General features: G+C 33.8%; 1 protein-coding gene across 6 annotated transcripts in view; it reads right to left on the minus strand.

Moving 5' to 3' along the window:
- Positions 1 to 2455: 2455 nt before the first annotated feature.
- The window catches only part of LOC117329474 (centrosomal protein of 131 kDa-like), a 28643-nt gene continuing 17046 nt past the window's right edge, over positions 2456 to 14052 (minus strand). Inside the window, exons 10-21 of one of the 6 annotated variants that reach the window (XR_004533220.1) lie at positions 13207 to 13386; positions 12782 to 12907; positions 11826 to 11932; positions 11107 to 11203; positions 10435 to 10652; positions 9855 to 10080; positions 8615 to 8838; positions 7913 to 7997; positions 7536 to 7622; positions 6827 to 7044; positions 5505 to 6368; positions 2456 to 5415 (exon numbers count right to left, since the gene is read on the minus strand). Coding sequence is in view for 1 of the 6 variants with exons in the window: in XM_033887433.1 (XP_033743324.1) it covers positions 6236 to 6368; positions 6827 to 7044; positions 7536 to 7622; positions 7913 to 7997; positions 8615 to 8838; positions 9855 to 10080; positions 10435 to 10652; positions 11107 to 11203; positions 11826 to 11932; positions 12782 to 12907; positions 13207 to 13386 (1701 nt within the window). In the remaining 5 variants the exon portion in view is untranslated. Of the gene's footprint in view, positions 6369 to 6826; positions 7045 to 7535; positions 7623 to 7912; positions 7998 to 8614; positions 8839 to 9854; positions 10081 to 10434; positions 10653 to 11106; positions 11204 to 11825; positions 11933 to 12781; positions 12908 to 13206; positions 13387 to 14052 lie in introns of all 6 variants that reach the window. The other 5 variants (XR_004533219.1, XR_004533216.1, XR_004533221.1 and 2 more) reach the window with 5 other exon arrangements.

A 14052-nucleotide genomic window follows, 5' to 3' on the forward strand; every position in this document is an offset into this window, starting at 1 on the left:
TCTTTAAAAAAAATTCCAATAATCATAATCGTAAAGTCTCCAGTTTACTCCATTTGATATGGAAAACTCCTTGCAAAACTCAAATTTTTAGCCTCAAACTGAGAGTTTTGGGAAAAAATTATTATGACTAGTCTTATATTTTTATCAAGAAGTTGTAACAACAAGAGCTGTTGGAGAACAGCATAGCTCGTCTCGCAAATGTTTGTCAATAAATAATTAAGATATATTAATTGGTATGGTTTCGCAAATTGCATTAATAATATTCATATTGTTTACTTGATCAGTTGATCAGATTGTGTTTTGTGTATTCATGCAATTTTCAAAGCCATACCAATTTATATATATACCTATATTATTTATTGACAAACATTCGGGAGACAAGCTATGCTGTTGGATTGAATAAAAATATTAACTACAACTGTAATTGCGTTTGGACCTATTTCTTCAATTTTTTGATAAAATACTATCCTAATGAGAATTGTCTCCCTTGAAAAATGTGGACCGGTATATAAATTGTCTAATGTGAGCATTTTCACATTGATGTTTTTTCAGTTTCACTCCAAGAAGGGATAGTGTAACTCAAGAGGGACTCTTTTACCAAATATCAATAGTACAATCATAAAGTGATGTGTTAATAGCTTTCAACACTTGCATACAAACAAATAACCAAAAAATCTGTTTTTTTTCTTTCAGTTTAACTCTGGCAAGGGATAGTTTAACCCCCAAAGGGAACCTAATACCATGTTTTACTATGCCTTTCAACACTCGCAACATAAACTTATAAAAATGATCTTAATCCAAAGATTTAAAACAAAAACAAACAAAAAACAGATTTCAAAAGAAAAAATCCTTTTTTTTTAGTTTTACTCCAGGAAGGGATAGTCTTACTCCATAGGGACTCTATTGCCAAATATCAGCACCCTAGTACAATTATAAAATGATGTATCAAAACCTTTTAACACTTGCAACATAAACTTAATGCAGAAATATTCTATGTCCAAAAATCAGGTTTTATTTTTTTTTAAATCTATAAGTTTAACTCCGACAGGGGATAGTTTAACGCCAGAGGGACTCTATTGCCAGATATCAGCACCCTAGTACAATCATAAAGTGATGCATTCATACGTTTCAACACTTGCCACTTGCACCAAAAACTTGATGCAGAAAAATCTGTTTTTTGTTGTTGTCTTTTTTTTTTAATCTTTTAGTTTAACTCCAGCAGGGGATAGTTTAACTCCATAGGGACTCTATTGCCAATTATCAGCACCCTAGTACAATTATAAAGTGATGTATTCATACGTTTCAACACTTGCACCAAAAACTTAACGCAGAAATATTTTAAGTCCAAAAAAATTCAAAAATGTTTTTTTCCCAAAAAATCTTTTATTTTAACTCCAGCAGGGGATAGTCTAACCTGCACAGGGACCATTTTACCATAAATTACCATGCTTTTCAACACTTGCACCAAACACTTAACATTTGGAAAACCAACGCTGACGCAGACACCGATGCCGGAGTGACAACATAAGCTCTCACTCTTCTTTGAAGAGACGAGCTAAAAAGTTTAAGCAGCTTATTTGATTAGATTTGAGCAACGTAAACAAAATTATCCAGTTTTCTAATATTTCCTTATCTTGCGATCTCCAGTTTTGCAGTTTTGATCCTTAACAGGAATATGTATAAAACAGCAGAACTAATTGAATTTCAAACTTATCAAACAACAGATTCTGTACTTTATAACTAAACATTGGAAAACAATAATAAAATCAACAAATACCAGACATTAAACTTACAAATTTTACTTCCTTGATTTTGTATCATCTTTCAGCTTATATACAGTCAAGTATTACAATATAACTGTTCTTCATAGGGAAGGTTGAGCTCAACAATGATAACTTTCTGTTTCTTCATTGTGTTCACATGTTCTTTTTAACAAAGAATTAAATTAATAGAAAAAAAAGTTTGTACCTGTAATTTTACAGGTGACATTAACATGACAGGGTCATCTACCTGTAGAAATGTTTCATTGCAGGCCTCAAAATCGAGAGAGAAATGCATTTTAAAGGGTTACCAAATAGAAAAGCCTTACAATTAACTTTATTGTATACTTTTTTTTTCAAGTTGATGGTACAATGTATTCTATATGTTTCGACATTTTTGTGCTTAGAAAAATTCCTTTTTGAAATGTTATATTAAATGAAATACACTGTACTGGTGATTCCAGGTAGGACGGTAACTTTGTCATGTGGAAACAAAGCAAGGCATGTTTATACATTTGGGAATAAAACCAGTCCTCAGTTCTTCAGACTTTCCAGACTTCTGAAATCTGAAATACCTTTTCAAATTAGCCTACATGGCAAAGCTCAACAACAACTCATTACCCATCACAGTTTTCTCAAACAGGACCTACAGCATTAGAAGACAACTATAAATTGACACAACATGACTCTAGACCTTATGGTTATATAGGATTTATTTTAAAGACAAGTAACAAGACAAATCAATACAACATTTTGCATAAGCTCAGACACTTTGTACCATAGGAGCTAAGAATACATAATAATTCAAGAAATAACAATGACATTGAACATTTAAAATAGATAAATATGTAACATCTATAGCATATGCTCATGATTACATGGACATTAATATCACAGACTTCTGCTAATGGGAGATTATAGCTTACATATAAAACAGCGACATGAATGCTCACAGGATTGGACGTATCATCAACAGATCATTGTAACCAATATAAATAAATATCCTACCTTTCCCTGCCTCTTCTTTCTCTTATATAATAATATATTCACTGCTGTCCATTGTGTACTATAATTCAAAATTATGTATATTTATGGAGAATGGAAGTTAAGTTAAACTGTGTCAATCCTTTCATTGCCCAGATATAACAATCCTTATTTTCCAGATATGACGATACAAACATGTTTAAACTAAAACAGTATTATGGTAATCAAACAAGAATGAGACAACTTTTTTCTCACATGTCCAGCCACACAACATACACCTTTTACACATGACTCACAACACAGCTTACAACTGACTCACATGTCCAGTCACACAACATACATATAGAGCCTATCTCCTTTTACACATGACTCACAACACAGCTTACAACATATTCTAACAGGATCACTACTTAATATTTAAGTCAACATGTAGCACTACATATAAATAGAATATCAATGCTTAAGTAAGTGGGTTCTCCTAATAATGACCAGGGGAAATCATAACTAGTGACAGGGTAAACAGCCAAGTATAGATCACAACCACAGGGAATCTGATTATTAACTGTTTATAGAACATGATTTTATCATTTTACAATATCAACACACAAATATTTAACAACTTCTGTAAAGTTCCTGAATATAGAGCAAAGCTACAACAGACTAATTCTATGGATGAAAAATGTTCTCATTCTTTGGTTTAATTTCCACCAACACCGAAGGGAATCCCTATCTGCATGATACTCCATACTTTTCTATAAATGTTAAAAAAATAACCATTTAATATAATAACAAAGGAAAGGTTAACTAGTTGATAATAACAACTACATATGAGATGTCTTACAATATTCTAATGCTTCTAAAGCAAATATATAATCTTCCATATCTTGACAAAGATTTACAACACCAGGTAATATGTTTCAGTTGTGAAACCCCTTGGGTCTGGACATGTTGGTTTATGTAGGACCCCACATTGCCTTTTGTACAAATTTATGTCAAGGCCAAAAACTTATTATCCAAACATAATTTATTAATTTCATCCATAAAAACTATATATATGTATATATAGTGAAAAAATAGTTTGTTTCCATGTGAAAGTAAGAATAAAGATATAATAATAAAAAAAACTCGACTTGAAAGCCAGTCGTCAAGTTTTTTTATTATTAGCTTGAAAGCCAGTCGTCAAGTTTTTTTATTATTAGCTTGAAAGCCAGTCGTCGAGTTTTTTTATTATTATATATGTATATATATATATATATATATGTATAAAGTGGTTGTAACAAACTCATTTCTGTAGAGACTTGCTGACCCCCAACACATTTAATTCATTCTAAACTCAAACTTGTGCAAATCTATAGATTTTTGAAGAAACACAAGGGTTTCCAAAGTGATTTCAATGAAAATTTAATCGACCTTATTTACTTCTGAAGAAACAATGGTCTAAACACATTGATTTCTTTGAAACTCATAAGTGCTGACACACTAAAGCATTTACACTTTTTTGAAATTGTTCCTAATTATGTCAGAAGAAAAAAAGTGACCTTCACCATAAGATAAAGTGTTTGACATACACTATCTAGTCATCCAGATATCGTAACTGTTCAAACCAATGTCCAGACGAGAATCAAAGAACTCCTTCACCAGACTATTACTGTCAAGATATTCAAAACAGAAATATTTGAAGCAGTAGATTAAGATTATGCAGGACTACACTGTACATCCCTCATCCCTCATGATTAATTCAAATCTCTATACTGTATTTGAGATACATTTTCAATTTATTTGTAATTAAAGATGAAAAAAAATGAAAAATAAAATGTAAACCTTAAGCACACACCAACAGACCAATAATTCATTGGGAAAGTGAGTATAAACTGAAGAAGATAAAAATCAAATTTCAAATGTGGGAATATAATTACAAATTTTTGAAACTTGCTTCATGGGTGATATACCCGACATACAGTTAGTCATACAATATACCTTCTATTGACTTGTAACAACAAAATGTATGCTTCATGATTAAAAGTTAATACATTTTATCATATACATCATACCCTAGTCAATCATGTTTCTATCACATTTCTCCAGTGTTTACAGTAGAAATGCACTGATGTGATCCCAACAAGATAAATCCATAATTTGAATTAGCTGTCACATACAGTCACAGAGCAATAAAGTAAGCTATGTATTATTTGTGAGCAAGATTATCATAGTTGAAGGTTAAGGTAACCTGGGTTCAAGTTAATTGGCATTCTACTGTCTTTTATATACTGCTACTTATAACAGAGGTTGCATACATTCAGTAGTCAATGAAACACCTCAACTCAGTATTAGCTTTACACTGATATCTGCTGTCCCAACATTTCACTCGGTGTTTCTTATAGGTAGAATGGACCTGCAAGTGATTACAAATGTCTATGTGACACCTCAGCCAAATGTTTGTTGTCTGTGTGACACCTCAGCCAAATGTTTGTTGTCTGTGTGACACCTCAGCCAAATGTTTGTTGTCTATATGACACCTCAGCCAAATGTTTGTTGTCTGTGTGACACCTCAGCCAAATGTTTGTTGTCTGTGTGACACCTCAGCCAAATGTTTGTTGTCTATGTGACACCTCAGCCAAATGTTTGTTGTCTGTGTGACACCTCAGCCAAATGTTTGTTGTCTATGTGACACCTCAGCCAAATGTGTGTTGTCTACGTGACACCTCAGCCAAATGTGTGTTGTCTGTGACACCTCAGCCAAATGTTTGTTGTCTGTGACACCTCAGCCAAATGTTTGTTGTCTGTGTGACACCTCAGCCAAATGTTTGTTGTCTGTGTGACACCTCAGCCAAATGTTTGTTGTCTGTGTGACACCTCAGCCAAATGTTTGTTGTCTGTGTGTTACCTCAGCCAAATGTTTGTTGTCTGTGTGACACCTCAGCCAAATGTTTGTTGTCTGTGTGTTACCTCAGCCAAATGTTTGTTGTCTGTGTGACACCTCAGCCAAATGTTTGTTGTCTGTGTGACACCTCAGCCAAATGTTTGTTGTCTATGTGACACCTCAGCCAAATGTTTGTTGTCTGTGTGACACCTCAGCCAAATGTTTGTTGTCTGTGTTACCTCAGCCAAATGTTTGTTGTCTATGTGACACCTCAGCCAAATGTTTGTTGTCTGTGTGACACATCAGCCAAATGTTTGTTGTCTATATGACACCTCAGCCAAATGTTTGTTGTCTATATGACACCTCAGCCAAATGTTTGTTGTCTATATGACACCTCAGCCAAATGTTTGTTGTCTATATGACACCTCAGCCAAATGTTTGTTGTCTGTGTGACACATCAGCGCATTGTTTTCTGTCTGTGTTATAGTACCTTATTCCAACTAAGCAGAGATGCTTTTGCTCTAACTAATAGGAGAGTCACTCTAACATTAGATAATGTACAGCTACTGTACTAAATCTACACAATTTGTCTACACAACAAAATGTTCCTTGCAGCTAGATGTTGGACATGTCATTTGTTGAGGAGCTGTTTGCGCTGTTGCTGTAGTAGCCCCTCCAGATGGTCTGCCCTTTTTTGTGAAGCCTGGTACTGCTGTCGCACCTGGTTCAACACCTCTTCCTTCTTCACAATAGCCTGCTTCACCCTGTAACAGTATCACAATATTTACCTTACTGTAGGATCCCAACAGTTGTTTTCCTTTATATTGAATCAGAAAGTGAGTATTACACAGTAAAATAACATATGCCGGTGTGATGCCAAAGTGATCATTCACAGGTAAATTATCTGATGAATTGTTTCTAGCAACATAATGTGTTTTCATTTAAGTGAATATAGGATTTTGGGACTATATTTAGATGATATTTAGACTTTGGACTGCACATGGATATTTGAAGACTGCATGTCCATGATCATCATGACATCTTAATGTTATATTCTTGATATCATATTAACTTTGATCCAAAAATGATGTAATTTTTTATATATACACCAGGTGTATTCAGACAGAAATGATATTATATGAGCTTACACCAATATTACAACAAAAGTGTGTAAAACACATATTGGGATAAATTTACCAACGTGTACAAAAATTAATATTACCTTTTATGTACTTCTTCCATTTCATCATCCTTGCGTTTCTTGACCTCTTCTATTTGATCTTTGGCTCTGTCCAGCTCAATACGATGCCTTGCTTTCATTTCAGACATTTCATTTTTAATTCTACGGTTTTCCTCATCAGTGGTTACAAGTCGATCAGCAAATTCCTGTCTTATAATGTCCGAGACACGATCTCTCTCCTTGTGCATTTTATCTGTCAGCTGAAGCAAGTTTTAAGAGTTATGTATGATAAATATATAAATTCAGTAATGTTCAACACCCGGATCAAATTTTTTATACATACTTTTATACTGCAACACCAGATAGACTAAACAGGTATTAGACTTTTTTTAGATATAGCACACATACATGTATGCATACTTTAACAAGTAACTCAAAACACATGCAGTAAGTCAAGTTCACATATAAGGGCTGATTATGAACAGATTATCAACAAAACAATGTGTAAACCTAATGTAAATATAAAGAACTTTTGTATGTCATACATGTATTATAAATAATATACCCCGGCATGTATAATATCAATCTGTTAGCAAATGAAAATTGAAAAAATCTTTGTTAAATTGATATTTCTAACATCTTTTGTAACAGCCTAGGTTTCCAACAATTCGTCATTTTCCACATTCCCTGACAAGAATTTCTGTAAATTCAGTGCCCATTAGTCAGATATACCTGATTGTGGGAAACTTACTTGCTGTAGTTGGGCAATTTCTTGATCTTTTTGTTTTAAATACACTTTAAGGCATTCATTTTCTCCTTCAACTTCAGTTAGTTTTGCCTGGAACAGATCAAAAACAACAAAAGGTCAAGTCAGACTGTATTGCTCACCTTTATATTAATGTTTGAAGGATCGATGAAGATCCTTTCCATATTAAGACCTACAAGCCATATCTCAAGGCTCAATGTTGAACACATGAGATAATCTTGGTTGCATGATGGTGTTTTTCTCTTCAAAATTTCTTAAAGTCCAAATGGCACACTTATGAATAAATGTAAGAAATGGTTATCTTTTCAAGCAGAATGTCCCATAAAAAAAATAAGCAAATTAAAAATTTAAAATAAACCTACCTTCATTTCATTGTATTTTTCTAAAGCTTGCATTTCAGATCGTTCCAAATCCTTCATCTCTGTTTGATATTTTTCTCGTATTCTCCTGTGTAAAAGTAACATTAAGCCATTATCTACATGCATAAGAAGCAAGCCATAGCTAATGTTGCAAATGCTCTAGCATGCTTAAAATGAGGAATTATGATCCTTCTTATGGTATGGAAATTCACGAACATCAATCTAAAAATTTCACCAGAATAATAAAACAAGTATTTAGCAAGTGCAAGAAAAGATTGTGAAGCTCACCAGCAGCAGCAATCACACTATGCACTAATTTTTTTATGTATGTATAAGCATGTCATTTTGAAATTGTACGTCACATAACATCACTCCTAGACCTCTAATGGACATGTATAAATCAAAGCTTTCCAAAAACTTACCCCAAAAATCTAAGGTGGATTAATTTTATGGTACCCCAAAAACTTTAAAGTGGGTTTTGGTGCTAAAAAAGTTAATTCCACAAAATGCTTAAACGCGAAAAAATCACAAATTTTTTCTGCGTGATTTTGCCTTAACATCACTCCCAGACCTCTAATAAATGTACAAACCAAATTAGAAGGGTGTGAGGTGTATGCTTTTGGACTTTACATTTCTCCCGTTTACTGGTATGTTGAAATTGTTATTTCAACTTAATTTTGTGTTTAAAGTTTTAAGTAATCTTACTTGATCTTGTTTTCTGCAGTTCGTTCACAATCTTCACGTGATGAAGTGGCATCATCCTCGAGTCTAGAGATAACCAACTCAATCTCCTTGTCCCGGTCTCGCTTCACTTGATCCCTAAGTTCACGCTCCTTCTGCATGATCCAGGTATCCTGTTTTTTACGATAGTTCTCCTCCCACTGCTCCTTTTCGATCTTAACCTTCTCTTTTATATCTGTTGTTTCCTCCTGTCAGAAATATGTAGTACACACTTTGATAATCCAGACCAGACATTTGTAGAATCTCAGGACAATGGTATAGAACTTCAGTGGAGGTTTTTGTAGATTTACAGTGGAATTTCTCTGAACCGATCATGCACAGTACATGAATATTTGGCCATTTCAGAGAGGGTTCGCATTGGAGAAGTGATCGATTTTGACAAGTCAGGAATCGAGAATACTACTGATCAGATGACGTTTTATATCTTTTAAGCAGTGTTAATATTATGGAAGTTAATAGATACATACCCCGGTATATAGATTGCAAAATTTATAAAAATTAAAGTATTCAAACAAGTTCTTATACTGATTGCAAATGTAAACAAGTCATTGGCAAAGAACTGCATCCAGCCTGTCACTACACCTGTGTTTATGGGGCACAATAAGGGATATTTCATTAAAATCTGGAACGGTTTTACAAAATAAGAACAAGAACTTTAAACATTAACCAGTTCCTACTGGCCTTATTTAGGACACTGATATTACATTTTAAAATTAGATGCGAAACTCTGGCTTTATAGCTCTACACTTGTTCCTTATGGTAAAACAGACCATACTGCTTCCATGATGCATGTTGACTTGTTTTAATCTTGACCGTTTTGATTAGTATACAATTATATCAATACTCCTCTATTCATGGGTGTTATGTACCAATTTACCTACTACATCGTCATTTCTATTGGTAAATATCAAGAGGTGATTGGATTTGAGAAGGATCGGTTGTGGGAAATTGCAATGTACTTAGTTCAAACATTGCTAATATGCATGTGCAATATAAGCCTTTGTCATACTTGATCTACATATTAACTTGGTCACAAACTATTCATTTTAAGAAAAAGCTAATGAACATGAACCAATCAAATCAGAATTCAGATACCACATCAATTATGCATAAATATGCACATATTACATTGGTAATTAGCAAAAGTAGCCAAAGATTAGTAAATTGGGTAATAGCAAACTACATATCCTGTATCAAAACTTACATTATGTCTCCGTTCTTGTTCCTCTCTGGCCTTTTCAAACTCAGACTTCATGGCATTGAGTGCATGTCGGTGGCTATCCTCAAGCTGTCGCTGTAGCTTATCAAGATCAGTCCTCTGGCGCGAAGCCTGCTGGGCAACCCGGTCCTTCTCTTCCTGAACCTCGGTGTATAGCCGCCGACGCTGCTGCTGGTATGCTTCCTCTTCATTTTGTAGCTCTTTCTCATATCTACATGATGAAAATAAAATAAATGAAAAGAACATTTATACAATGTTGTTTACAAAGTCAACAATCAACATAATCTCTGTAGAAAAATGGAAAAAAATGTTTTAGATATTGGAGGAAAACCCATAGGGAAAACCAATGGCCATCGGTGAGGGAACAACTAATCCGGCATAACTCATCCCAAGCTACCAGTGTATCTCGAACGCGTTATAGGGGAGATTTTTGAAAGCTCATGCTTGATTGCACTCCTTAGACAATTTATACACCAGTTTTCAGTGGTAGACATTTAAAACACTGTAGTGTAAACTTTTTATCTAAGAACCATAAAACAATAAGATATAAAATCCATTGGAATACCTTTGTTTGGCCAGTTCCCTCTCTCGTGCACATGCTGCTTCCTTCTCTTGTGCCAGCTGGTCTCGGAGTTCCTCGGTCATCTTTACATATCTTTGGGCAGCACGCTCGTCAGATTCAAGCAACTCTGCCTCATGGATCTGTTTCATCTTCTTGAACTCATTTTTGTGTTTGGCTATCAGCCTCTGTATCTCTGGCTCCAGTCCCTTCACTGTCATCTCCTTTTACACAACAACCAAAGCAAAAATCTTCATTATGATTTATAATTTTCTTGGACTGGTTTTTAAAACTAGCACATTATCCTTCAGTCATTAGTGATATTTTACCATCATAGTCATTAGTGATATTTTACCATCATAGTCATTAGTGATATTTTACCCTACTCAAAGGTGTTTCCCCTCTAAAATACTCCAGCTGACATTATTTCTTTTTAAATATCACTGACATTTCAACATATTCATGTGAAATAACTGCATACATTATGTATCATTTTTGGTTTTTAGGTATGTTTTGCAGTTAAGATTTGATATTGAGGTTGTGTCATAACCATTAACCACAGAAATGAAGTACTATATTAACTAAACTTTAACCAAAGAAATGAAGTACTATAACTAAACTATCATTAAGTCAGTTAAGTTAAATGCTCTTTATTACCATGTACAATTATTTCTATACCTTTATTTTTTTAGTCTTATCTTCAATCCATCTCTCCCTTCTAAGCTTTTCAGCAGCTTCATGCATGTCTTTTAATTTCTTCATCTCAATTGAATGCCTTCAAGGGAAAATTGATATACATTTTTATTTTGATAAATGAACTCTAAAGAAACTTACAGATAGAGCTTGTTTTTATGCGAGTGCTTTCATACTGGAGGTAATCATTCATGTACATCGTGTATTAGTACCTACACTTCAGCAAAACACAGACTCCTTAAAACACTAATACGAGTGATGTGGGCCTAAATCCATATCAAGTTTGACATAAACCACTGCAATTGTTTTTGAGAATAAAAAAAAATGTCTCTGTCAATCAGAGGTCAAGATATCTCAGCAAATGTAGTACCAATGGAAAGGTCTTAAGATAAGGAACAAACATGTCAAATATAATCGCTATCTAATAAAGTTAACATACTGTAGTCATTTTTTTAAGTAGGTCAAAGGTCATGATCAAGGTCAACAGGTCAACTAAGGAAATGGAAAGGTCTTGTGCCAAGGAACAAACATGTAAAATACCTAAGCTGTATCTGCATTAGTATTAACACAACATTGCTATGAAAACTTTAACATGGCTGTCTACGGAGATGACAAAGCCAGAGGTATAGCAATAGCTCCCCCGAGACTTCGTACAGGCGAGTTTAAAATTTTGCCGCCATCAATTGATATAAGAAATAGCTTACTTGTCATCCATGCTCCTAAACTTATCCTGGTATTTCCGATCCACAGTCTTCAACTCCTTTACTAGTTGTTCACACCTCTCACTCAAGCTTTTTTTGTCATCAATCAGCTGTTGTATGAACAGAAACAGGTTATGGGTGTTTTCTCATTCACCAGAAAGTCCTTCCTGGTAAGGACACTATAGACCTACACCAAACACTTTAATATAAACTAATCTGTAGGCTATTGGTCAGTGTGAACAAGTTATTACTGGCCCCTAACCTTTTAAACATGTATGTTTGTTGGTGTCCCAATTTCATTGGCCAAGAACTGTTCAAAATTACTCTTTAATCATACAAGTGCTCTATGTACATGAATACAATATCACAGATAAAAAGATAAAAAAAAATGTAATTACCACTGCAAAAAAGACGTAGTTCTAGAAAGTTGGTTTTCAATATATTTCAAGCTAAAACCTTTTTACAACTTAACTGAATTTGACGAATGGGTCTTGTCACTACTTTCACCCCTCTACTTATATGTTTATAATCAATAACTCAATGTGATTGCATGTATTGTGTGTCACACAGTCGAATGCCTAACCATGCATGCAATGTTTGATATGGGGTTGTTAACAGGTGCTCTAGAAACCTTTATTTTCTCCGAATTTCATAATGAAGGTCAAAATGATGTATCATATACCAAAAGTAGGTCACAGTGTTCTATAGTTTGATGGAAAAACTTTATTTAGTGCCCTGCTTTTTAAAAAAGAAAAAAATGGTGTTAATCAGGATAAATTAAGTGGCAAATAGTATTTCCTTGCAAGCAGAAAAGTGAAAAATTCTCTGTAAAAATTAATACAGTAGGGGTTGTTTGTGATTGTTTTCAAATGAATTACTTAAAAGATGATTAAAAATTAAATTGAGCAAGTATGGGACAGTTGAGTGAATTCAGCAACAGTTTTATATAATTTACAAACCTGATCAATGAATGAGAGATGTCGTTTTATAGCCTCTTCATATTCATCCTTTTGTATTTCAAGCCTTTTTTTCATTTCTTTGTCTGTTTCCTTTGCATGTCTGACTGTTAATTCACGCTGCTGGTTCTAAAATACAGGTGATTACTTTTAGGATATTTCTATTTGATTCTGACATGCTGTGTATGATGCAAAACCTTCTGCATGTTGTTTTCACAAAAATCTGCTTATTTAAATATAAATGCAAATGTAAATGGAAGTATCTTAACTATTCAATGTTTACCTCATAGAAAAGGCAAGGGACACTGATATTTTGACATACAAAAACAGATTATTGAATAATGGACTCATTCAGACTTAATTTGAATTAACATCAATGTAAAAACTGTAAAATATCACCATGCAACTAACAACTAATATTTACTTACTAGAGCTTTCTGTAGCATGCTAACTGTTCTTTTTTTCTCATCAAGTTCTAGTCGCTGTGACAACACTGTGGAAGTTACTTCGTTAGCAGCTTCCTGAGCGTGTTCAAGTTCAGCAAGCTCGTCTACAGAGGGTACAAGTGGTACTGGTCGGTCAAAGTCCTCTGATGCCTTACTTATCTCCTATAACAGAATAAAACCTTAAACAGCTGTCTTACCATAGAAGTCCTCTGGTGTCTTTATGCTGACATGACGTTATCTAGCACTCTAGCTATAAAAGATTTCTATAGTACTCTCACTACTTCAAAAACATGTATTCTAACATTTAGGAAAATGTTATCCACAATACATGTAGTTACATGATTTTTTTAATTGATTCTCAGTCATTAATAGTCCAAAAACGTAATGCTTGTATTTTGTTTTAAATCTATTGACTATTCACAAGTCATCCCGAGCATTTCAGATCCTAGCAATTATCTTACTGTTTCACACTCCATTTCTTTCATACCTTATTTGAGGAGAAGTTTCTTAGAGCTCCAAATTAGAAAATTAGCGAACAATTCATGTTTCTTTACCTGTAACAATTCATGTTTCTTTACTTGTAACAATTTATATTTCTTAACCTGTAACAATTTATGTTTCTTAACCTGTAACAATTCATGTTTCTTTACCTGTAACAATTCATGTTTCTTTACCTGTAACAATTTGTTTCTTTACCTGTAACAATGCATGTGTCTTTACCTGTAACAATGCATGTTTCTTTACTTGTAACAATTTATGTTTCTATACCTGTAACAATTCATGTTTCTTTACCTGTAACAATGCATGTGTCTTTACCTGTAACAATTC

Source organism: Pecten maximus, chromosome 1 (assembly GCF_902652985.1).
Source record: "Pecten maximus chromosome 1, xPecMax1.1, whole genome shotgun sequence".
NCBI lineage: Eukaryota > Metazoa > Mollusca > Bivalvia > Pectinida > Pectinidae > Pecten > Pecten maximus.